This window comes from Notolabrus celidotus, chromosome 14 (assembly GCF_009762535.1).
Source record: "Notolabrus celidotus isolate fNotCel1 chromosome 14, fNotCel1.pri, whole genome shotgun sequence".
NCBI lineage: Eukaryota > Metazoa > Chordata > Actinopteri > Labriformes > Labridae > Notolabrus > Notolabrus celidotus.
This window is the reverse complement of record NC_048285.1, coordinates 24723733-24747196: the sequence shown is the minus strand read 5'-3', so window position 1 is coordinate 24747196 and position 23464 is coordinate 24723733. Positions and strand designations below refer to the sequence as shown.

The 23464-nt window shown below is 39.7% G+C and overlaps 4 protein-coding genes and 1 long non-coding RNA gene across 6 annotated transcripts; 3 read left to right on the top strand and 2 right to left on the bottom strand.

Moving 5' to 3' along the window:
- Positions 1 to 874: 874 nt before the first annotated feature.
- Positions 875 to 4752, bottom strand: LOC117825741 (diablo homolog, mitochondrial-like). The gene is made up of 6 exons (XM_034701671.1): positions 4619 to 4752; positions 4113 to 4230; positions 3894 to 4016; positions 2035 to 2145; positions 1761 to 1857; positions 875 to 1412 (listed from the first exon to the last, which is right to left on the bottom strand). The coding sequence occupies exons 1-6, from the start codon at positions 4660 to 4662 to the stop codon at positions 1204 to 1206; spliced, it is 702 nt and encodes a 233-aa protein (XP_034557562.1). The 5' UTR covers positions 4663 to 4752; the 3' UTR covers positions 875 to 1203.
- A 22-nt stretch (positions 4753 to 4774) lies between these two features.
- Positions 4775 to 19309, top strand: LOC117825742. Of its 2 annotated transcripts, none has more exons than XR_004633891.1 (2): positions 4775 to 4924; positions 18646 to 19309. It is a non-coding gene; the product is annotated as an uncharacterized LOC117825742 (long non-coding RNA). The 2 variants fall into 2 exon arrangements; XR_004633890.1 differs by lacking the exon at positions 4775 to 4924 and adding an exon at positions 16264 to 16406.
- On the top strand, positions 7235 to 10573 carry LOC117825740 (odorant receptor 131-2-like). The gene has a single exon (XM_034701670.1). The coding sequence runs from the start codon at positions 9208 to 9210 to the stop codon at positions 10144 to 10146; it is 939 nt and encodes a 312-aa protein (XP_034557561.1). The 5' UTR covers positions 7235 to 9207; the 3' UTR covers positions 10147 to 10573.
- On the bottom strand, positions 13176 to 15291 carry LOC117825739 (diablo homolog, mitochondrial-like). Its single transcript, XM_034701668.1, has 6 exons — positions 14912 to 15291; positions 14639 to 14762; positions 14390 to 14515; positions 14135 to 14245; positions 13903 to 13999; positions 13176 to 13651 (listed from the first exon to the last, which is right to left on the bottom strand). Exons 1-6 carry the CDS (start codon positions 15271 to 15273, stop codon positions 13446 to 13448), a joined length of 1026 nt encoding a protein of 341 aa, XP_034557559.1. The 5' UTR covers positions 15274 to 15291; the 3' UTR covers positions 13176 to 13445.
- Positions 19310 to 20970: 1661 nt separating the features above from the next.
- On the top strand, positions 20971 to 22825 carry or129-1 (odorant receptor, family H, subfamily 129, member 1). Its single transcript, XM_034701711.1, has 2 exons — positions 20971 to 21038; positions 21276 to 22825. The coding sequence occupies exon 2, from the start codon at positions 21286 to 21288 to the stop codon at positions 22228 to 22230; it is 945 nt and encodes a 314-aa protein (XP_034557602.1). The 5' UTR covers positions 20971 to 21038; positions 21276 to 21285; the 3' UTR covers positions 22231 to 22825.
- The last annotated feature ends 639 nt before the right edge of the window (positions 22826 to 23464 follow it).

Below are 23464 nucleotides of genomic sequence, written 5' to 3'. Positions count from 1 at the left end.
ACTTTAGCAGTGTCTTTATTGAGAATACTTTTTTATCAAGATTATTTTTTGAGCTTGTGCCTTTATTTTGATAGGACAGCTTTAGAGAGTAGAAATGTTGGCAGAGAGAGGGGGATGACATGCATCAAATCAAGTCTGGACCAGGAATTTATCTCACAACCTGTACGAGTACTACAGCTTCTGTACATGGGGCACCCGATCTACCAACTGAACTAAACTACAGCGCCATGTTTAGTGTGAATACTCGTATCACAATAACAATGGTAAATGGACTTGTACTTATATAGCGCTTTGGTAGATAGATAGATGGATAGATGGATGGATGGATGGATGGGTGGATGGGTGGATGGATGGGTGGATGGGTATAGACAGACTTTATTGATCCCCACATTCACCCCTTCACTCATTGATGGTAGAGGCTGCTATATAGTAGGGACCATCAGTATTAACTAATCTCATTCATACACATTCACACACCGCTGAAGAACAGCAGGAGCAATTTGGGGTTCAGTGTCTTGCTCAAGAACACTTCAGCATGTGACTGCCGGAGCTGAACCACCAACCTTCTGATTGATAGACGACCGAATCTCGTCACTGAGCCACAGCCGTCAAACTGTGATTATTTTGCAGCATGATAGTGATATCTAGCAAGTTGAACATCCTTTCAATATTTAATTTGGAATCTGGTGAATGCCACTTTTAACTCTTTTTTATACAACATTACGAAGTGGAAATATGGTTAAAAATATTATAAAGACATATAAATCAACATGTTTTAAAAAAGGCCTGACAGTATTATTTGACAAAAAAATTAATATTGTTAATTCAAAAGAAATAAATTCTGCATTTAAAAAAAGACAAAAAGTAAACTAAATGGTGTTTGATCAGTGTCTTGTCTTTATTCTGTGAACTTTGACATAGAAAAAACACAAAAGATGATACTGCACAAAACACATAATAATCACATTTAGAGAAAACAATCCTCTACGCACTGGAAGCAGATGATAACCAATATTCAAATAAATAGTCACTAAAGACCAAACCCTTATGGATAAATTGGCCCAAAATCAGCGATTCACTTTTTCAGCATTGCAGCGTAAGTGCAGATAAAAAGAGACATATAAGACTACATGTCCCACAGCCAAACATGTAAAAGAAGGAAAAAACTTGGACTTGGTTTTCTAACACCTTAGTGCATGTGTCTCAGTCTTCTCTCAGATAAGCCTCAGGCACCTCTTCCTCTTCATTAGTATTCTCTAAGGATGCAGAATACTGTGTCATCCTCTCAACCTCCATTACTTTAGCCGCAGCCAGCTTCTTATCTGCATCCGCTGACAGTTTCTGTGCCTCCTCCACCTGCGTCTGGGCCACCTGCATGTTTGTCCTCACTCCGATGGACGCGTGTTCAGCTCCTGGAGACACACACGTGCAAACACACACAGGGGCATTGCTGAAAGATGTTTCAAAGGTTGACAAAACACCACCTCAAGTTCAGACATTAGGTGTGGTCATTAAGCAGACACTGCAGTCCATCACCTCCATTTTGTTTTACACAAAGGCCTGCTGAGTGACACCAAATGATCCACACACCATTCAAAGTGGGACACTGACAGCAGCTGAATAGGAGCCAGCACACACGGCAACATACAAAGCTTAGAGAGGATGATTCAAAGCTAAACATTTGTATTTACAGGATAAGACTTCTGAGAAAAACTCACATCCTGAGCATTCAATCACACAACTCAGACAGTTCTACACACCTGATGTGTATGCCGCCTCTGCTGCAGTTTCACACAGCTTGAATGCAGTTATCCAGGTTAACTCGAAGCGCTTGCATTCGTCTTGTCTGTCACTAACCTGTCAAGGCAGAAAGAGTCATAAAACCTGAGCTGGATTCAAAACACCTTACGACATTGTTTCTCTGCTGGGTCTGCTGACATAGTTATGTTGCGGTGAATGATAAACAGAAAAAATAAATGCTTTGCTCAGCTTTGTTTCTAGAAGTTCTTACTAACAAAGACAACACAAACTTACCGCCGCACGCTGGCTAATGATCACCTGCCAGATTGTGTCCTCTTCTCCTGGAGTCATTTTACCCAAAGCGTCCAAATATCGCCGTTGGAGGGCGATGAGTGTGTGCACAGCCTGTCAGCATGCAGAGGGAGGACGTAGAAAATATCAGAATCAGAATCAGAATCAGCTTTATTGGCCAGGTATGCTTGAACACACAAGGAATTTGACTTGGTAAACTGTGCTCTCTTTGTACAAGGCATAAGAATAAGACATACAAATAAAAATAAAATATAATAACAATAGAATCAGCTATAAATACAAAAAAACAACAAATAGACATGACTAATATGTACAGGCTAAAATAATATGATAATAGTGCAGTGGTGAGTAGCTGAGGTAGTTTTTACATTAAAAAAATAGTAGTTAAATAAGAAAATAAAAAGAAATATGGAATTCTGCTTGGAGAATTGTTGCATTGTATATTTACATGTATATTTACAGAGAGTATTGATCCAACAGGTATGACCTTGTTATGTTTTAGTTTTCATCAGAGTGACAGCCTGGGGGAAGAAACTGTTCTTATGGCGGGTTGTTTTGGCACACAGTGATCTGTAGCGCCTGCCAGAGGGGAGGAGTTTGAAGAATTTGTGTCCAGGGTGTGAGGGGTTTAACTTCAAATACTAAGTGGCAAGTGACTCAGAAAAGAATCATGAACTAGTCCTCTTCTATTATGGATGATAAATTCACAGAAACAGGTCTGTAGATGCGAGAAATGTATTTTCAACACTTTAAGTACCACACTGTTCCATATGAAACTAACTTTCTGAGTAGCTATTCCTATTGTGTTGATCTACAGCAGATGTAGGCATAAAATGCAGTCTCTTTATAAATGGATACATTGGCAGCAAAAAGAGGTGGCATAACATTTTTGTGAGACTTTTTTTGAAGGTGCATGCTGCCACCTGCTGTATCAGAGTAAAAAGTGAATCTCTGAATAGTAAACCTGGGGGGGACAGAGCATTCTCCGTAGCCGCCCCCACCCTTTGGAACTCACTTCCCTCTCATATCCAAAACTGCTCTGACCCTTCAGCATTCAAATCTCTTTTAAAAACTCACCTTTTTAAGTTAGCTTTTAATTTGTGATTGTATTGTTGTTTTGATTTGTTTGATCTGTGTTCCTTGTTTGTTGCTTGTATTGCTTTTAACAGTTGTACAGTGTCTGTGAGTTCCTGAAAAGCGCTATATAAATAAAAAGTATTATTATTATTATTATTATTATTATTATTATTATAAACTGCTCACATTGAACATCTGTAGTTTAAGCCTGATCTTATCAGCTGAATGTGTATTTGAAATCCTGATCCTGGCATTTAAAGCTGATGTGAGGAACTTTTGTTTTGTATCGATTCTGGCGCCCCCTTGTGGACAAAGTGATACCTCTTATCTCTTGTCCTAAACATGCAAAAGTAGTGTTTTCAACAAAAACCTCATCCTGTTGTCTTTTGACAGTCAACTTTATCAGGCAATGTGATTATTTTCCATGAAAACAGTCAAATAAAGGCTGTTTCTGAAACGAGATGTCCATCATCTGGTCAGACACCTACCCCTTCAGGGCGGTTTCAGGCGTTAAAAATGACAACAGAGAAGGTATCAGTGTTGCTGCTGATAGTCTTGTTGGCTATTGAAGGCCATAAAGAGGCATCGGTGTCATTTTCAGTCTGTTTCTCAGCCAGTCCAAAACTCCTTACAGGGCCTCTAATTTAAAAACTATTTGTTTTTCCAATGATGGTTTTCTTAAAATCCCTTCAATATATTTGAATAAAATCTTTCTGAAACAGGATCTGGAGATCCTAGAACAGGAGCTTGTATCTCACACTTACCTTTGCATATTCTGTGATGGCATCTATAAGAGCGAGGGTGGTCTGAGAGAGATAGGTGCTTGAACTGTCGGTCACCAGAGAAGCTGCTCGTTTGATCAGAGAATCATGTGAGAGATTGTCAACCTGAAAAAGTGAGTAAATGTATTATATGAACTGTATGCTGTTGATTTTTGCTGCATGTGTTAAATGGGTCTGGGCCCCAGTTGGTGTCGGACTCACCTGTCTAAAAGGTATCGCACACAGCCCACCGCCGACGGTCATAGACGCTATACTGGTGTACAGAACATTTGTCCATGTCCCCGGTTTCCTGCTTCTTGTCAGGACACGAGCAGAACTCCTGGACAACACATATAAATCACGTATATTAAAGACACTTATACGCCTAAATACATGTGTCGTTAAGTTTCGGGGCATTGTCCCATAAAAAACGATTCAGAAATGTTTGAAACTTGTTCTCAACTGACAGCTGGAGCTTAACAACGTGACAATGATCGCTTTGGGATTGTTTATTTAAAGAAATGAAAAACAAGTTTGACATGTATTCTGACATGTTCCGGGGTTCTTGTCGTTAGCGCTGCTTTGACAAGTAAAACTCTTTTTCCACATTTAATTTATTAAATTAAGCTACATTTTTCTATGTAGGGAATGTTAGTCAATCATAACTTTATAAATTTGAAGACAAACTTTTTAATTAGAACGCTTTCTGAAGAGAGTAAACATCCTACCTAAGGAGACGAAGGTAGCTTGTTACCGTCCGCAGCGCGGCCATCTTGGTCCGCCTCAATAAAATGTTCCCCGTTTTTGACCAAAGGTTCCACTGACGATTTTTTTTTGGTATTATTCCCAAAACTTTATTTAAAAAAAAAAACTCGATTACAAACTGTTATGTCTCCCTCTGGTGGTGAATAAAGCAATACAACCATGTGCTTATATGCTCATACATGATTAATGTGAGACAATGATAGTGGCTCCTAAAATCATCCTTTAACCCAGGGGTTCTCAAACTGTTTGGAGCCAGGGATCCCCTACAGGTGAGAAAATTGTCCAAGGACCCCCTCATAATTGTAACAGGTTAAGCACATTACTGATGTGATCAAAAGCTGCGGCTCTGAGAGCCGATGCTTTATAGTGAATCAGAAGAGCCGGCTCGCATCGGGAGAGAGCCGGCTCCCAGTTTTTTCCTTTCGCTGCTTAGCTCTCTCAGTGCTCAGCCCCTGCTCTGCTCACAGCAGAACTTTGTTTTGATTGGTCAGCATGGCGGCCATGCGGTCAATCACATGTGAGGATACAGGATACAGGTGATGGAGGGGAGGCTGTGTATCGTGGCTTCATCTGTTCCTTCTGAGGGTTAGGGTTCTTCTCAAAGACAGGGCAAATTCTCACTGAGAGGAGAATTCGGATCAGCCCATCCAAGCTGAGGCATCTGATTTTTCTCAATGCCAACCTGAGGACATTAATAATGTTTGCTCCAGTTTGGTTCTGGTTCTGTTTGCTAGAGTTTTGTTATTTTTTCTGTTTATTTGAGTTGGTTCTGGTTCAGTTTGCTTAAGTTTGGTTCTGGTTCTGGATCTGTTTGGTTGAGTTTGGTTCGGTTCTGGTTCGGTTTGCTCAAGTTTGGTTCCGGTTCTGTTTGCATGAGTTTGGTTCCGGTTCTGGTTAGGTTTGCTTGAGTTTGGATCTGGTTCTGTTTGCTTGACTTGGTTCTGGTTCTGCTTGCTTAAGTTTGGATCTGGTTCTGGTTCTGTTTGCTTGAGTTTGGTTCTGGTTCGGTTCTGGTTCTGTTTGCTTGAGTTTGGTTCTGGTTCTGTTTTCTTGAGTTGGTTCTGTTTGCTTGGAATTGGATCTGGTTCTGTTTGTTTGAATTTGGTTCTGGTTCTGTTTTCTTGAGTTTGGTTCTGTTTCTGTTTGCATGAGGTTAGTTCTGGTTCTGTTTGCTTAAGTTTAGTTCCGGTTCTAACCCTAATCATAACTCTAACCCTAACCCTAATCCTAAACCCAACCCTAACCCTAACCCTAACCCTAACCCAACCCTAATCCTAACCTTAACCCTCATCACAACCTTAACCCTAACCCCAATCATAACAATAAAAGCTTGTTCATGAAGATAATAATAATGATAAGAATGCATTGTTCCAATATTTTTTAAATTGTGACAAATTGTAAAAGTCTTAGAAAAACTTTTACATCATCTCTTAGTTTGTTTTCCCCCCAAAGTTTGATTTGTTTGTGATGTCTGTTCTCATTTACTGGCCAAGCTGACACAGAGTTATCATGAGGGAAAATTAGCGTGATGATTGCTCTCCGCAGTCAGGGTTTGTTTTCCTAAGTGTATTTAAAGTCAAAACAAGCTGTTCCTCACAATCCTCCTCTGACATAAACTCCAGTGTAACTCATTAAAGGTGATGCTTAATGAGTTCATTAATTATTTAAACTATCACTGTTAATGTTGGTTCTGATTGAAGTTTTTTAACCCAACAGTTAAAAACAAAATAAAAAGTTAGCTAACAGAAATGTATTTGTATTAGGTATTTACACTGTAAAAAGTATGTTAATGTTAATTTTCATATTCACCATATGTCCTGACATATTTCAGTTCCTTCGGATAAGATAAAAGGTTAAAATTGAGCTGGAATGCATTTTGACCTTAAATGATGACATCAAATGAAAGTTCGAGGACTCAAAGGTTTAAGAATCATTTGATGAAATCCAAATGGCAGAGTGTAAGCTTACAGCGAACCATCACATCAATATGAACCTGTTGGATACCTCTTTTTAAAACTAAAGGCATCAACTAATTACCGAGTAAAATCTGTCATTTACAAGCTGCTGACAGTGTGCTGCTTGCAGAGACACGTTTCTAAAAGTTACATGTTACATATCAGTCATGGTGAGCAACTATCACTTAGTCCAATGTTTTGGCTTATGCAACTTTGAGGTAACCATGTCAATAACAAGTCCATTATCAGTACCCCTGTGTGGTATAACAAACTCCAGTGAAACCAATTTAAACTGTTCATTAATGGAATCATTAATTATGTAAAGACTGATCCTCTGGGGGTCTGTAGTCGGTAAACATTTCATCATTGTTGATCAAACTTGACATAAATCTACAGTATAATATGAGTTTCTTAGTTGTGTCCAAAATAAGATTTATGGTCTTAAAAATGTTTGATGTGCACTCAAGAAAGTCATCAAAGTGGTGTTGAGTTTTGTTGAAGTCAAATACTTTAAATATATAGAAAATGTGTTTAACTTAATACCATCAACACATGTAGAAATCAGTGCCTGGTGTGTTCACCATTGATTTATGTGTGCTGACCTAACAGAACTCAGTGATTTGTTAAATATGCTTAAAATGATAGGAACTATACCGAATGATGCAGACAAGCTTATGAGTCTACAATTTTGGACATACAACGCGGAAGACCATTGTTCACCTCCAACTCCTTCCTTACCTTGTTGTAGCACACCAATGTGGCTTTAAGGCTTGTTGTGTGAGTTCCTTCAATTGAATCTTCTTTAAGCCCTGCTGCAGAGAATCTGGGAGACTCAGCCGGTTCTGGTGGTCCCTTGCTAACCTCAAATGTTGTGGTTGAGAGGAGCAACACCTTTCTCAGTTGGAGACCATGGAAGCATTCAGTTCAAAGGACTGTCTGAGTCAGGTGCAGGAGGGCTGTTCCAACCTGTTATACAAGAGCTAAAGCCCTGGGTCTGGATGACACAGACAGTCTGTAATACACAGTCAGACAGTCTGTGGTTCAAACTCTGCAAGGCTCAAGGTAAAATATATATGGAGATGCACCGACTGTGTCAGCCTGGGAGCTAATTCTGTAGCAGGCACTGGGGTCGCCTTTATAGATGCAGGTACTGGGGTCAACTTCTGGACATGGGCACTGGTGTTGCCATTCTGGCTACAGGTGCAGAAAATGATTTTGGAAGGCCCTCCAAGTGAGAAACTGGTGTCAGCAGGGCCTCTGAGGGAGGTACAGGAACTAATGGCTGACAGCGTTCTGGAGCTGGGGCTGGTTTTAGCCCGGTTAGCTGACCATTGAGCCGGGGCAGGTATTGGCCTAGGAGCCACCTGAAGAGCAGGCCCCTGGATCACCATTCTGGGTCTAGCAACAGGGTTGTGTTTCTAGGAGCGGGCACTGGAGTAGCCTTTCTGGGTGTGGGCATGGTGTACACTTTTTGCGCAGGCACTAGTGTTGCCATTTGCGGTGCAGGCACTTGGAGCTGACTGAAGAGCAGGCGCTGGGATCGCCATTCTTGACACAGCTACTACTGTAGGGTCCCCCTATGGGTGCAGCCTATTGAGCCGATATTGGCAGGGCCTCCATACGAGGAACTTGTGTTGGCAAGTCCTTCGAGTGAGTAACTGGTGTCGGCTGGGTCAGGGACAGGAATTGTTGAAAGATGGCGCTCTACCAGGACCGATGACAGACGGTATCTGATGTAACATGGATAAAGGTGAGATGCTTTAAGACACAGTATAAATATCGACTTCTGACAATTGGTAAATGGCGCGTTATTTGCCTGTTAGTCTATAGTGCAGAAATTGGCCGATACCAATGTTCAACAGATACATCTTTAATCTCGGGCCACAATCTGGCCTTTAGTGACATACCTCAACAGTTCATTAATTACAGTGAAATTTGGTTAAAAAAAATCCATTGTGCCTTAAAATAAAGCCCAATAACTTCAATGATCCAAAGGTTTATGGGCCTATGGGTTAGCTGATAACAGCAATTGCCATTTAAAAAAATCATATCTAATCATCTTTTTAGACTAACAGTCTGTGAGAAGAAATCCAGAGATGGTAAATGTTTCTTAATGCTGTTTGATGACTATTTCCAACCAAAGTCAGCCAAAAAAGCGATAACTCAAAGTGTCCTAAGGGGTTTATTAGTGAGGTAACAATGAGGTCATGTTGGCTTGTTTACTTCAGCCCACAACCTGGAAAGGGAGGGCCACTGAGGCGGACAAACAGTGAGTAGCAACAACTGTACAGCTTTGCGAAAGGATACATTTGCTGTGATTTTGCCTCTATCCTCGTCACTCATACGAAGTCATCATGCACAACACTTGCTCCGACAACTTCCAGGAGGATCGTCAGTGCTTGGAATCATGAACCACAGTGCTATGTCACTGCAGTAATTTTTTGTTAAATTGCTGTATGTAAATCTTCATCTTAGAATCAGGAAGAGACTCAAGGTTAACTTTCGTCTTTCTAATTCTAATTTTTCTTTCGGCACAGGCTTGATTAACACAGTTTAAGATTTTTAAGCAACTCATCGACTACTTGCTATGAAAAGTGATGGCTGGTAATAACTCATCAGTCAGTGCTGCGCTTTTGGTGAGGATTATGACTACCAATTTAGTTAGTGTTGTGCAGCCCCTGGTGCTGATTTTTCTTTCCATCAACATTTCACTCATTATAACCTTTTTCCAGAAGGAGTGCTTTAACACAACTGCACGCTACATTTTATTTGCTGTTACTCTTCTGTCAGATAGTGTGTTGTTAATCATCTCTGATATCCTGCTCCTCTTGCAATATTTAGGACTAACAATGGAAATAAGGTTTTGTATCATCATCTGCTCTGTGGTACTTCATTATGTAATTCTCACACCAGTTACTTTGACAACAATGACCTTGGAGCGCTATGTAGCCATTTGCATGCCCCTGCACCATGCAGAGCTGTGCTCCACACGCAGCACTATGCGCTGCATCCTCATCATTAACGGCCTAAGCATTGTTCCCTGCATCATTTTTCTCTCTCTCATCTTTGCGTTCGCCCCACTCAGCTTTTACTTTCAGTACAAAGTGTGTGTTGTATCAGTAGTCCTTGTGTATAGTTGGCATGACTATGTTCGTTCAGGGTTGTATCAGTTTTATTTCTTGATTATGTGCATCATCATTGTGTTCTCCTACATTAAGATAATGAGAGTGGCAAAAGCTGCATCAGGAGAGAGCAAAAAGTCAACAGGGAAAGGACTCAGAACTGTAGCTCTTCACGCTTTCCAGTTGTTGCTCTGTCTCATCCAGCTGTGGTTTCCGTTCATAGAAGCTAATGTCCTTCAAATTCATTTCAAGTCATTTCTAAATGTCAGGTTTTTTAACTATGTCATTTTTTTTCTCGCTCCAAGATGTCTGAGTCCTCTAATCTATGGCCTCCGGGATGAAATGTTTTTCCATGCTCTGAAATGCAACTTTTTCTGTGGCTTGTATAAAAAATCACCAGCTAATGGTTTATAAATCCAGCTCATGATGTTTTTCAAAAAGGAGTGCTTAAAGATGGCAAAGCTGCACAAGGAAGAAAAGAAGAAACTGGAAAGTAATTCTTTATGCTGTTCAGCTGCTGCTCTGTCTCATCAGATGTTGTGCACCCTTTATAGTTGTGAATTAATATCAGGTACTCAAATGTAATAATGTTTTGTGTTACTTTAAGATAACTGAGTCCTCCTGTTTATGGCATCAGGGCTGAATCACTTTTACTTAGTTATACTCAGTGTCTTATTTTAACTGACTGCTGTTAAAGTAACATTTCAAACATCATGGCTCATTGTTGATGACTGTACTCTTTTTTTCAGCCCTCCACCTTTAGTCAAATGTAACATCAGTTTTAGATTCTTGCAGCATGTAAACAGTGAATGACCCCTTTATATCTTGTGATATAAACTGTGAATGGTGTAAATGTTAAGTTTTTGAGTGTTTTTGTTGCTGAATTAACATTTAAAGGTGACATATCATGCAAAATTGACTTTCTAATGGTTCTTTACCTGAAATATGTGTCCCTGGCATGTCTACAAACCCCCCGAGAATGAAAAAAATCCATTCTGCCTCTGTTTTGATTTCTACACCTTTCTGTAAATGTGTGTGAAACGAGCCGTTTCAGACTTCCGTGTTTTTGTTACGTAACAACAATATCCGGTCTGTCACGAAGTCAGAGCTCGGAGCTTGTTCAGCCCATAGACTGTATAAAATGATACTGAATCCCTCCCCCGTTTTTCATTAACTGCACAAATGTGTGCTAGGTGCTAACAAGGAGCTTAGGAGGGAGGCATGCTAGTTGTAGGCTGTCTTAATAAACACAAAGGTCGGTTTTACTCCCCACGTCTGCAGATTTGAAGATCTAATGGATGATTTTTATTTATCATGGATAAGTGCTAGCGCTAGTTAGCATAGCTACATAGCTACATGTCCTAGCTGTAGCTGTGTACCAAGACACACGTCGACATACTGACAAATAAAACAACAAGAAACACTAAATCTGTGACCAATCCTTCAGAAAGGTCCCGCTGCCTTTCTGGCAGAGGTCGGTTTTACTCCCCACGTCTGCAGATTTGAGGATCTAGTGGATGATTTTTATTTATCATGGATAAGTGCTAGCGCTAATTGGCATAGCCACATAGCTACATGTTCATAGCTGTAGCTGTAGCTGTAGCTGTGTACCAAGACACACGTCTACATACTGACAAATAAAACAACAAGAAACACAGAATCTGTGACCAATCCTTCATAAAAGGTCCTGCTGCCTTTCTGGCAGAGGTCGGTTTTACTCCCCACGTCTGCAGATTTGAAGATCTAGTGGATGATTTTTATTTATCATGGATAAGTGCTAGCGCTAGTTAGCATAGCCACATAGCTACATGTTCGTAGCTGTGTACCAAGACACACGTCTACATACTGATAAATAAAACAACAAGAAACACTAAATCTATGACCAATCGTTCAGAAAGGTCCTGCTACAGGCGCCTCTCCGTCAGGATCAGATTCAGAGGGTTGAAGTAACGCGATCTCTGAGCAGCCGTGTATATTCAGCCAACATGTAAACATTAGATCAACGTGCTGGAGAGCCGAGGCACATCCACTTCCGGAGGGGGCGTGGTCAGAGAGAAAACAGAGTGTTCTGATGAGGAATGAAGAAGAGGACTTTTCAGGCATGCCAAAATCTGATTTCAAAGTGTTTTTTTGTGTGTGTGAGCATAAACTTTAAAGACATGTTTTGGGGACCTCTTAGACCAATATATATTGATGAAAAAAGCGTGATATGTCCCCTTTAATGGTTGTGTTGTTGCCCTGTTGATTCAATCACAGGAATGGGCTCTTCTTCAGTCTTAATTCAGAAACAATGACAAAATTGAATCTTGAAGAACACCTGCTATGACAGTATAGAAGAACTGCAATAAAATGTTTGTTCAAATCAGTAGGTAAATGCTGGCCTTTCAATATACTAGACTATTATAATTATACACTGGTTTCTATCTGATCAGTTAGGGATCAGGCTAACAGGAGGGAGTCCACATAATCACTGTGCCTGGCCCACACTAAGTCCAGCACACACACCTTGTCTGAAGGGAAAGGGTTTTTCTATTCTTTTGTTTCTCATTGTTTTCTTGAGCCAGAGACAAAACATTATGATGGAGCTTTCTCTGGAGAACATCTTTATGTGTTTACCATATGATTATTTACATGGCACAAAAATCTCAGCTCATATATTTGATTTGCATCACAGTTTTGGCACAGTTTGGCTTCCGTTTGCATTTATGTGGGTAACATGTAAGCTCTAGGTTGCTTGATAAAAGCTTTTATAGTCAGATCAGAGCAGCAGATTTTTTTATCTTATATCTGTGCTAGTTATGACTGTGTTGGCTTTAAGATGATTCAGAAGTATAAGTTCAGCTGTACAAGAAAAAGTCTGCACAATCTGTTATTTTTGGGAAATTAAGACAATATTTGATAGAAATGTTGTAGAGTCAGGAAATGTTTGGGAGAAGTGAGTGGCATGACAAGCAGCAAAAGGCTGTGGCTGAGAGTCAAACTAGCAGCCACTGGGACAAGGACGAGGACTGTAGCCCCTGTACCCGAAGCTGAAGTCAGAGATCAGGATAAGACTGTCTCATCAGTCTTTTGGAGCCTTTTGATTTTGTTTGAGAAACTCCATTAAGTTACACTTAAACAAATCTTCATTATTCTCACAGAGGTGAGCTTGAGTCCTTTGAAAACATTTACCTGAATAAGTACTGCTTCCTACCTCCTCGTTGTTATGTATGCGGGAGCTGCATGTATCTATCCAAGCAGACCAAGAATAAAAACAGCTGTTCTTGAATTATGCTTAATGGTGATTAGGTCATGCTGCCATCACAACACTGAACAGGAACACATCAACACCTATTGCACATTACATCCAATATGAACCATATTATCTTCTTCTATTTTGGGAAAATTAATAATAAATAATGATGCAAACAGGAGGTTTTCCTTAAATACGTTTTATTGTCACAAAAACTCATACAATAAACAACACTGTGATACAATGTTGGATAAATCTCACTGCCAAAAACAAGAGATCCTCTAATAATTGTCCAGCAACTCCAAAGCAGCTGAAATCCAACAATCAAATAAATAGTCATAAATAATACTGAAACTTTAGAGGATTACAAATACTCATATTTAGTAGATTCCCTCTTTAAATATTATTTTAGGGTTCACAATCTTACAGGCTCTTTAAAGAACTTGTTAGCTCTGCATTCTCATATCTCTGTCTGTGTGCCTTAGTCCTCTCGGAGATAAGCCTCGTGCACCTCGTGCTCCTCATTCTCCCATCTAAAGGAAGCATACTCGGCCATTCTTTGGATCTCCTCCACCTTAGTCTCGGCCAGCTTCTTGTCTGCATCCGCTGACAGTTTACGAGCCTCCTCCACCTGGGACTGGGCCACCTGCATGTTTGTCCTCACTGAGATGGACGCGTGTTCAGCTCCTGGAGACACATGCAAACAGGCGTTTTGTTAAATAAAGTTTGATGATTCAAATAACACCAAGTTAAATTCAAATGTGGACCTTTAGAAGGCCATTCTGTCAAATAAATCCATTTCCTTTTGAATTATGTTTTTATAAGAACACCTGATCTGCACACTTTCCTTTTTTATTCCATTATTACAAATATAACGCCATTTCAGCACTGCATCAAGCTTCAAAAATACAGATTAATTCATACAAACTCAAAATTACCTGTGGAATGTGCTGCCTCAGTTGCCATTTTGCACAAGTTAACTGCATTGATCCAGGTTGACTCAAAGCGCTTGCAGTCCTCCAGCCTCTCACTTGCCTGTAAAAACAAACATGAGACAGAATAAATAAAAGGTTTTTTTTTTAGTTTGCAAATTTAGAGCTGATATTAACTGCAAAAGCACAATGCTAGAATACATTTCTGTGTATCTTTACTTCAAAGAAGAAAACCTACCTCTGCACGTTGGACACTGATCACCTCCAGGAGTGAATCCTCCTCTGCAGCGGTCAGTTTTCCCAGCGTGGCTAAGTAGCGTCTTTGGAAAGCAACACGTGTGTGCACAGCCTGTTAGCAAACAGAGAGACGACATGCAGTCAGGGACGGTGTAAGGTAATCATTTCACAGTTATAGTGTTACAGTAGTTTTCTGTGCAGTCTGACATTCTGCTCATAAAGCATGGATGATGATAGTCTAAGCAGAAGAAGGTACCTTTGAGTAGTCTGTGAGGGCATCGATGAGAGCCAAGGTGGTCTGTGAGAGGAAGATACTGGAACCGTCTGTCACCACTGAGGCCGCTCTTCTGATCAGGGAGTCCTGGGAGAGGTTCTCCACATGCTATAAACAAGGGGAAAATATATTTATTTAAACTTTATCTCTTTAATTTCTCAACTAAATAGAATAAGAAAGGATTTACTTTTATTAAATAACACAAAAGTGTCTGGTAGGAGATTGACATACCTGTGTGAAAGGGAAAGCGTTAAGTCCACGAGCAGAGCTTGTAGATGTAAGGCTCATGGGTGCAGTATTTGTCTTTTCCTCCTTCTTCTGGACTCCAGACTTGAACTGGCCACTCTCAGAAATGCTGCAGAAAATCAGAGGCAGTACAGGTTAGTATGACCATGATAAATCATATTTAAGCTCAATGTTTAAAGATCTGTGAGTTATAATCTTCAGGTGATGCCTAAGAAATCAATTCAACCTAGAATCCTTCATTTAGCATCTTCAACATACCTGAGGAACCGGACACAGGTCGCTCCTCTTCTGACCACATTCTTGTTGGTCCGCAGAAATGAAAAGTCTGTCTGGTTTCTCAGAAGTCCCCCAGCAGCTCTGCTGGTACACACTGAACACTGACGAACGGCTTGCATTTTGCAGATTAGTTGTGCACTGAGACTGTGCTCTATATGATAGAAGTATCTCTGATAGTTGAGTTTGATCTGCAATTTAAATAAAGCTGCTGTCCAGTCACTTTTGTCTTGTCTTCTTAAAGCAGAGGAAATGTTCCTGTTGTTTGCTGCTTGGAATCTTTCAGTCTGCTCGATGATGATGTCTGACTGACGTTCCTGTTCGTATTTATAAGGCCCCAGATCCATGTCATTACGTAAAAGGCATTGATCTGTTGACTCTGCCTGCAAATGTGCGTATTTGGCTTTATCTGAGCAGGGCCAAAGGGACACATATTACGTCCGGGCCTCTCACTCTGCCGTGCCGTGCTTTATTGTGCGCATGTCTGAGTGGGCACCAGAAAGAGGGTCAGATGCAGTTAAGGACACAATTATCTTTAAGAGAAAATAAGACTTGTTCTGAGAAGTTTAGATTCATGTTTCAAAAACCCAAATAAATGCATAATAAGATAGTGTAAATAAAAAGATAACTGATGATAACTTCTCTTTATTTATTCCCATAATTAAATGACAGGAAACTGGCTATAAAAGTATTTATCTCTGTCTCTATGCAAACAGCATTTCAGCTTCATTCTACATGAAGAGCTGAAGATGCAAACCATATGTGTTTAATGTAGGTGAAGATGAGTCATATATATCCTGGACAAAATCCTCCACGTTGACAAAGAAAACACATGTAATGGAATTTCCAGACTCCTGCTGATACAGAACAGTAACAGAAATGCCTCCAATGCAGCATTAATGCAGTCTTAGTGTGAGTGAGTACACCTGTATATGCAATGATTCAACACCATTATTCATGTTCCCAACAAAAATATCAACTTGTTTTATTGGAGATCACTTTTTCTGCACCACTCCTGACAGAAAGTATGGCTGCTGTCAAAGAGCAGCGAAGGACTTTGTATGTGCTCACTTCCTGTTTTATTTTGTAATTCTTACCTTGTGTTTTTTGTGTTGTCTTATGTTCTTGTCTTTTACAGTCATTTGTTCTGTTCTTTTTTTTTTCAGTTGTGGTTTCTTGCACTGTTTTGTGAGCCAGCACCCGTGTTTCTTTCACTCCTTTAATGTCTCATGCTTCCTGTTTTCCAGTTCAGTTGTACTTCCTGTGTTTTCCCTCCAATTTGATTGCCTCCAATTAGTTTCACCTGTGTCTCGTTGTCACACCTGTCGTTGATTGCGCTGTGTGTATTTAGTTTCCCTGTGTTCACCTCTCTTTGTTGGTTCATAGAGTCATCTTCATCTCTCATTCTAGCTGAGGTTATTCTTGTGATTCTGTGATCTTCTGTTGGAATTTTTTTGGATTGATTTCATGGACATTTTTAGTAAGACTTTCTGTTTGCTTTTGAACTTCAGTTATTACTGTATAAAGTATTTTTGTTGGTCTGCTATTGGGTCATCAATTTTGTGTTTTTACTCATGTCATGACACCTGTTCACCTTGTCAGGATTAAAATTTTCACAACCATCTGTTCACCATACATTATCCCCTATGATGGGTAAGACAATAAGCTGTGTTAGTAGAAAATGGAGCTCAAGACAGACTTTGTGGAGGAAAATAGATTCACATACAACAATTGGTGTTTCTCTGACACCTCTGCAGCACATCTGAAGAGCTGCGAGCTAAGAATGTTTCTCAGTGTGCCTCGTTTTTACGAACGGATTCCTTTACTGTTAATTTTTCACAGTTACTTATGGTTATGTTACTTATGGACCAGCTTCTCTTAGTGACACTCTAATGCAGACACAGAAAAGCCTTTCACCAGGTATGATGATTTCCTACAAGATGAAGTCACTTATGCTTTTTAAATGAATGCAAACGTTATTCTGTGTCAGTAATGCCATTTATGTAAGAGATACTGCATCAGAGATTGTTGGGGCCCAGTGGCTCTGATTGCTGCACTCACATCTGTGCCTGGTAACTGTCATTGATCCCTGACTCTCAAGACCTGCAGCCTGAGACTGATGCTGACATTTTTGCCACAGTGTCAACAGGCAGTGGTGAAATGCGCAGAACTCCTTTAAACAGACTGATTTGACATGATGTGTATCATCATGTTGTGTCTGGTGCTGCTTTTACTTTTGAGAGTTAATTACTGTTGTCATGGGGTTTTGACCAATCAGAATGAAATATTGGCAATAATACATGATATTGAACAGTATACTAGAATACTAGCTAGTTTTCTGGGGGTAATATTGGATTTGTACCAGTGAATTTCAGGCATCAGAATCATCAGGAAGGAAAAAATGGTATAAATAAGATAAAAATGCCAAAATGGGTCTGCTTCTTTCAGCTTCTCTTTATTGTTTTACTGAAACTCTCTCAGTTCCATTTGTCCCTTTTTCATGTCCTTTAATATTTCACCAACATATTCTTGCCAAAAGTATTGCAGGTGGCACCTGCAGTGATCTGCAACAGATAGTTTGTTTTGGCCTTGTTGTTCCTCTGATCCCTCTCAGTCCTGTCTACTGACGTAGGAGTTACGCAAAGAGGGGGATGAGCCCCCTGGAGCTGCGCTCAACAGAGTCAACTTGTTTGGCAAACACATGAAACTTTCAGGTTGTACGATGAGACTCTGGAGCTTCATGTTAATAATTAGCCAGTCTGCTAGTTACTAAGCAGGAGATTAGAGATCTGCTCCTGAGACTCCATGCAGCACATTACTACACTGCTGCGCAGGTAAGTAAGTCCCCACAGAACCACAGACGCATCACTTTGTGGGTTTCATCATGATCTTCAAAACAATGCAGGCGCAACATAAAGCCGCTGATTTCATAAGGTACTGTAAAAGTGTGACACATGTTTTGTTTTCGAGGTGTTTTTTGTCCTCCAGTACCTACAAACATGGTTTAAATTCATAACAATAAACAGGATGTAGGTTAACTCTGGTATTGTTCAAAGACAAAACCCTTACAATACTTGAGATCCCATAAGGTTTTCTCCAAACTCTGTCTTTAAAGTTATTGACCACAGATGTCTTAACTAATAAATTGTAATCACCACTGTGTTTGTTAGGTTGATATTAAGATCCTCTTGATTGTAATATCAAGAAGTTGTGACTTGACCCAATAAAAAGACAAGTGATTGATCGATTGGTTCTTCAATCCAGACTAATTCCCATGCAGGAAAGCATACTTCTAGAGGAAAGAAAACAGTCCACAAGGTCAAATTTACAGTCCTCAAATATACAGGACTTATCTTTACATTGACTGTCAACAACATCTGGCCCTGTTTCTCTGTCTGGTCCATGCAGTGTATTCATCCAAACAGCAGACAGAAGTGCAGAGTCCTGAACCCAGACTAAACATGAAACTGTCTTGTATCTGACAGACAGCAGAGTTGATAATGTGTGAGATTGGCCTTCATGATAATAAGACAACTGATGTGCAAGAGACATTTATGATACCTTTATTGTAACATCTGGTTTATTTCCTTCTGCTGTTCATCGTGTTCCTGTATGTGCTACATGTTGCTTCTATTAAATACCAAGGTAAAGCAGCAGCATTAGCCTTGTTTAGAACTGGGACTTTGCAACTACATTTTCAACATGCTTCTCTTTTTCAGACTTGGCTAATGAACAGCTGAAACCCACAGGCTGCATAAAACATGGAGGCAGTCTCGGTGACGTCACACATGGGTTTCTGAGGACGCGTTTTGAAACCCTGATGGCGGTCACAATTTTGGAAATGTTAACTCAACGTAGCTTTCAACAAAGAGACAGAGCTGAGGCTGGCTTTTTTTTGTTTTTTTTTTGTTTACCTGTGTGGCAAACAACTACAACACGCCCCCCTGTCAGTCAACTTAGCCGTGCCCCTATTTAAGTTCATTCTTGTGTAAGTCCTTGCTCTTCTATTATCTTAAAGTATGCATTACAAAAATAATTCAGCTCTGTTTTCAGAAGCAGAAACATGTCTAAAGTTGGGCTTTCTAACATGGAACCTAATGGGGATTCTTTGGCTTTTGCAGCCAGCCTCAAGTGGACAATTGAGGAAATGCATGTTTTGCACTTCTGCATTGGATTTGTTTTTCAACACCTGATGTTGCTGCTTTCTGAGGCCTTGCTGATCTGCAGAATGGATATGAATGCATGAAGTCTTTCTATAAAATCGGTTTCTTTTCATTCAATTCCCCAATGAGTGATGTGATTATCTTATGTTAGTAACCATTTTTAAAATAAAAATTCAGTTATTGTTTGAACAATGTTTCAATTAAAATTCCTGATTGTGCACAGATCAGTCTTTTTATTTTAATGAGTGAAGGAAGACTTTTTTTCCTTTGTTCCAAACATTGTGCAGTTGCATCAAATCACTTTGCTTTTGCAGTCTGGGGAGTTTTAAACATCATAACTTTGATCAAACTCTAAAATGCATAAAAACTCAGTAAAGCAGAGCTCTGACACTCTGGCTTCTTATTGAAGGATCTTTGTACTTCTGCTTACTTGTCAGATATACTCTTCTAATAAAGTTTGAACTCAGGCTCCTTCAGTAAAGGACTGAACATCTGCAGTTTAAAACTCTGTCATTCACAGTCACACTAAAGTTAACAGCATTTAGGGACACTGCCAAAACACTTTGCTCTACAGCTCCCAAACTGCATGATACAGGACTCAGCTGGAACATCTGACCCAGGTGACTTGATATAGTCCAATCAGCAGGATCAACCATGTGCCCAAAATCAATGTGAGAGCATCCCAATCCAGCTGGAAAACAGTTCAGTTCAGTGACTTGGAAACTTGACTGCATCAGCAGAAAAAGGAAACCTTATAGGGACATTTAATAGCAACCAATGAAGGTTTCCTGTCGGGTGCTGGACACACATTTTATTCTTCAAAACTGTAACTTCAGTGTTAACTTCAGTGTCATATTTCACAGATGTTCACCAGCACAGAGTCAGCTGCACAGTGTCCACATGTGCTGCAGTAGTAAATGAGAGGGAAGGCATGATAAAGACATCATGGTCATGGTAAAGACTGAGGATTTCTTTCACCCTGCAGATAACAGAGCATGTTGGATAGGATGGCAGTAGGTTTGGGCAGAAAGTTTATGAACATTTAGTTTCATTTTTAATCCCATCATGGTTTAACCTGAAACCTGAATAACTGCCCTGTGGTTGTATATCTCCTTGAAATACATGTAACGTTGCAATTAGATCAAAGTTTGACATGTTTCTTCAATTCCTCCACCTCATCCCCATCTCCTCCCCCTCATCTGTCAGGATGGGCCCGTACAGCACTATGATACTGCTGCTGCAATAATTCATATTTAAAGGGATCATGGCGAGATTAAAACAAGGAAACAAAGTGTTACAGAAGTCAAACCTTGGATTGGACCTTTTTTCAGTGGATGTTATTAATGAAAACATTCAACTCATGATTAAAATGTGACCAGACAACCATGTATGTTGTAGTGTTACTTGGTAGAAAAAGGTCAAAAATGCTGTGTATAATGGTAATAGTTATTTGCTGTTTTATAATGTATAAAGATATAAATTATGCATTTTACATTCAACATGTTGCTGTACAGTGTGTGAATTTCTAGGTTCATTTCTTTGCTTTAAGAAGTTCTCCATATTTGCAAATGCTGACTTGACAGAGTTCAATGCAAGAAAGTCTCTGAACTCATTCTATAGCTGCCACTGATCAAAACAAGTTGTTTCTATGTCATATGAACCTAAAGTTTTCAACACAATCAAGTATAACTTCAGACATGAATCAGATATCAAACCATCACATATCCCCAGTGACACCTGTTGTTTGTAAGAAACATAATGCTTCGTGATAATTGCATGTGTATAATGTATCTCTGGGGGAATTGATGCCCGAGCCAAACAAATCTGAGTGGGGCCAAACAATTCAGATAAGATGAGGAACATCTCGCAGATGATGCTCATTGAAGACAGATTTTATGATAAGAGGAACAGAAGGCTTTGCCATTTCCTGTGGTTGATGAAGAGGAAAGGTAAGAGAAGCACACTTTAATAATGAATGTTTGATGTGTATTAAGTTGCAGTGCAAAAAATATTTTTGTTAGTCTGCTTTTTCTTGCAGAGTTTGGTTTTAATATCCTTTACTGTTTTTCATGACATAAACTTATTAATTCTGCTCTATATCTCATCCTACTTAAAATGTCACCATGTATCATTGATGGAGTATTTAAAGTGATTGCATGAAGCTTTATTTATTGTGTCTTAAACAGGCATCACAAAATGCAGAACCTGACTGAATTTCCAGGTAATGCAACCTCCCACAAAAGCCTCTCTGTCATCATCAAGGTGTGTGTGGTCATCCCCTTCTTTTGTGTCTTCCTGTGCTGCATTGGTGTCATGCTGCATATCTTTGCATCTCACAGACAGTTCCTGGACACCTCTCGTTACATCTTGTTTGCCTACATGCTCATTAATGACACCCTCCAGCTCTTGTCCTCTGTACTGCTCTTTCTCTTTGTCATGGGTCAGGTGAAGTTTGCGATGGTCTACTGTGTTCCTCTGCTGTTCATTTCCACCGCCACTTTCCAAAACACACCTTTAATCCTGGCCACAATGTCGCTGGAGCGTTATGTTGCCATCTTCTACCCCTTACAGCGTCCGGCAGCCTGGCGCTCAGACCGCATCTGGGTTATTGTTTTCTCTCTGGGGCTCATCAGCTGCACCCCCCCTCTCATTGACCACGCCATTAGGGAACATGACCCTGCTGTGGATGTTTTCTCTACCCCTTTGGCTTGCAAAGCTAACGTTGTAAACTCATCTCCAATCCAGACATTATTCAAAGCTTCTATGAGTATTCTGTTCTTTGCAGTAGTGGCTGTTATCATCCTCTTTACATACGTGAGAATCTTGCTGGAGACCAGGAATCTGAGACAAGATGGAGCGTCTGTGAGCAAAGCCATGCACACTGTGCTGCTGCATGGCTTTCAGCTGCTGCTGTCCATGATGGCCTTCACCAGCCCTATCACTGAAACTCTCATTGTTCTTCATGTGGACTGGTTACCACAGGACATTGCCTTTTTTAATTACTTCTGTTTTATGCTGATTCCACGCTTTCTTAGCCCACTCATCTACGGGTTCAGAGATCAGATTCTCAGGGGCTACATCAGGAAAACATTTCTCTGCTGCTCAAAAAAAGTGAAACCCCACATTAGAGGCAAGCTATAGGACAACTTCTCTGCCTCTTGAAATTGTTATTATGGGTACATAATTTCTGGTGATGATGCATTTGTGATGTTTGAGGGGATCCAAAGAGTTGAAATATCTTTAGAGAAAGCTGAATTCAGCATCCAGAAAGCAAAATCTCAGCAGGGTATTACAGGATGTCAGATGCGATGTGGCACTTTGTTGCACTTTTACAAACTGTACAAAAAGCAGGGTCATCTCCAGAAGCCCTGTATATGTGTGATTTGTCTTCATAAACTCATTTATAGAGCCATGATGTTGCATTGTTCTTATACATAAGATTATATAAAGATTTTCAGATATTTTAGACTGATGGTTAAATAAGAGAAAAGTCTAATCTAATCTCTGGACATAAAATGACGAAGAACTGATTCAACTGTGTTACGCTCAGTAATCACGACCCTTCAGTGAATGCATTGGCATGTCTTATGTCTCATAGATCCTGCTGTGTTAAACATAAACCAGACCTTATTTCTGTGCCAACAGCATCAATAAAGATGACTTAATTGTGTGAGTGAGATTAAGGTTAACTTTGTTGGGCTGGCATACTGCATTGATCATGCAGGATTTGTCATTAACTGGACTTTGGACTAGTTGCAGGCAAGAAAATTATTTTGGGCCTTTTGTACCCTACTGTGATTAGACTGTGACGGATATTAAAAAGGAAAAAAAACCTCAGAAATAAAGATTAACTTAATAATTTTGTTGTTGTTTTTAAGGTCTTTTGCATATCTCATACAGATATTTGAATGCACAAATCACTGTGATATCCGTAGGTACAAAACTAACTTCATATACGTGTAGTTGACGTATTTGATACCAATAAAAAAATGGCAAAATATGTTTCATTTTTAACTTTTTTTTTTTTTTACCTTTGACTGTTAAGATTTTAGATATTTGACTATTTGGAAATATAACCCAGTGAGCCAGTGAGGCATAAGAAGACAATATATAGAAAATAAAAACCTCTAAATATGGATCTTTTAGGTCCCTATAAAACTATTACTTCTTTATTATTGTGCTAATGTTTCTTACTTGCACACATCATGATACATAACTGAGTACAAAAATGTATTTACTTCCTTTAATGTCTATTCCTATCATGTTCTGAAAAAGTAATAAAATGTTAATTTTTGGAGAAACATCAGACTGGTTGCCTCTAATAACTTTACAGGAAACTTAATTTTCTCACATTGAAAACCCTCTTCAGCATAAT

Excerpts from the sequence above, each read along its gene's own strand:
- LOC117825741 (XM_034701671.1), bottom strand. The coding sequence starts at position 4,662 with ATGGCCGCGCTGCGGACGGTAACAAGCTACCTTCGTCTCCTTAG. Across the intron at positions 4,231-4,618 it reads AGCTACCTTCGTCTCCTTAG|GAGTTCTGCTCGTGTCCTGA; the intron begins GTAGGATGTTTA and ends TGTGTTGTCCAG. Across the intron at positions 1,413-1,760 it reads AGAGGCGGCATACACATCAG|GAGCTGAACACGCGTCCATC; the intron begins GTGTGTAGAACT and ends GTGTGTCTCCAG.
- LOC117825740 (XM_034701670.1), top strand. The coding sequence starts at position 9,208 with ATGGCTGGTAATAACTCATCAGTCAGTGCTGCGCTTTTGGTGAGGATT.
- LOC117825739 (XM_034701668.1), bottom strand. The coding sequence starts at position 15,273 with ATGGATCTGGGGCCTTATAAATACGAACAGGAACGTCAGTCAGACATC. Across the intron at positions 14,516-14,638 it reads ACGCTTTCCCTTTCACACAG|CATGTGGAGAACCTCTCCCA; the intron begins GTATGTCAATCT and ends CCTTGTTTATAG. Across the intron at positions 13,652-13,902 it reads TGAGGCAGCACATTCCACAG|GAGCTGAACACGCGTCCATC; the intron begins GTAATTTTGAGT and ends ATGTGTCTCCAG.
- or129-1 (XM_034701711.1), top strand. The coding sequence starts at position 21,286 with ATGCAGAACCTGACTGAATTTCCAGGTAATGCAACCTCCCACAAAAGC.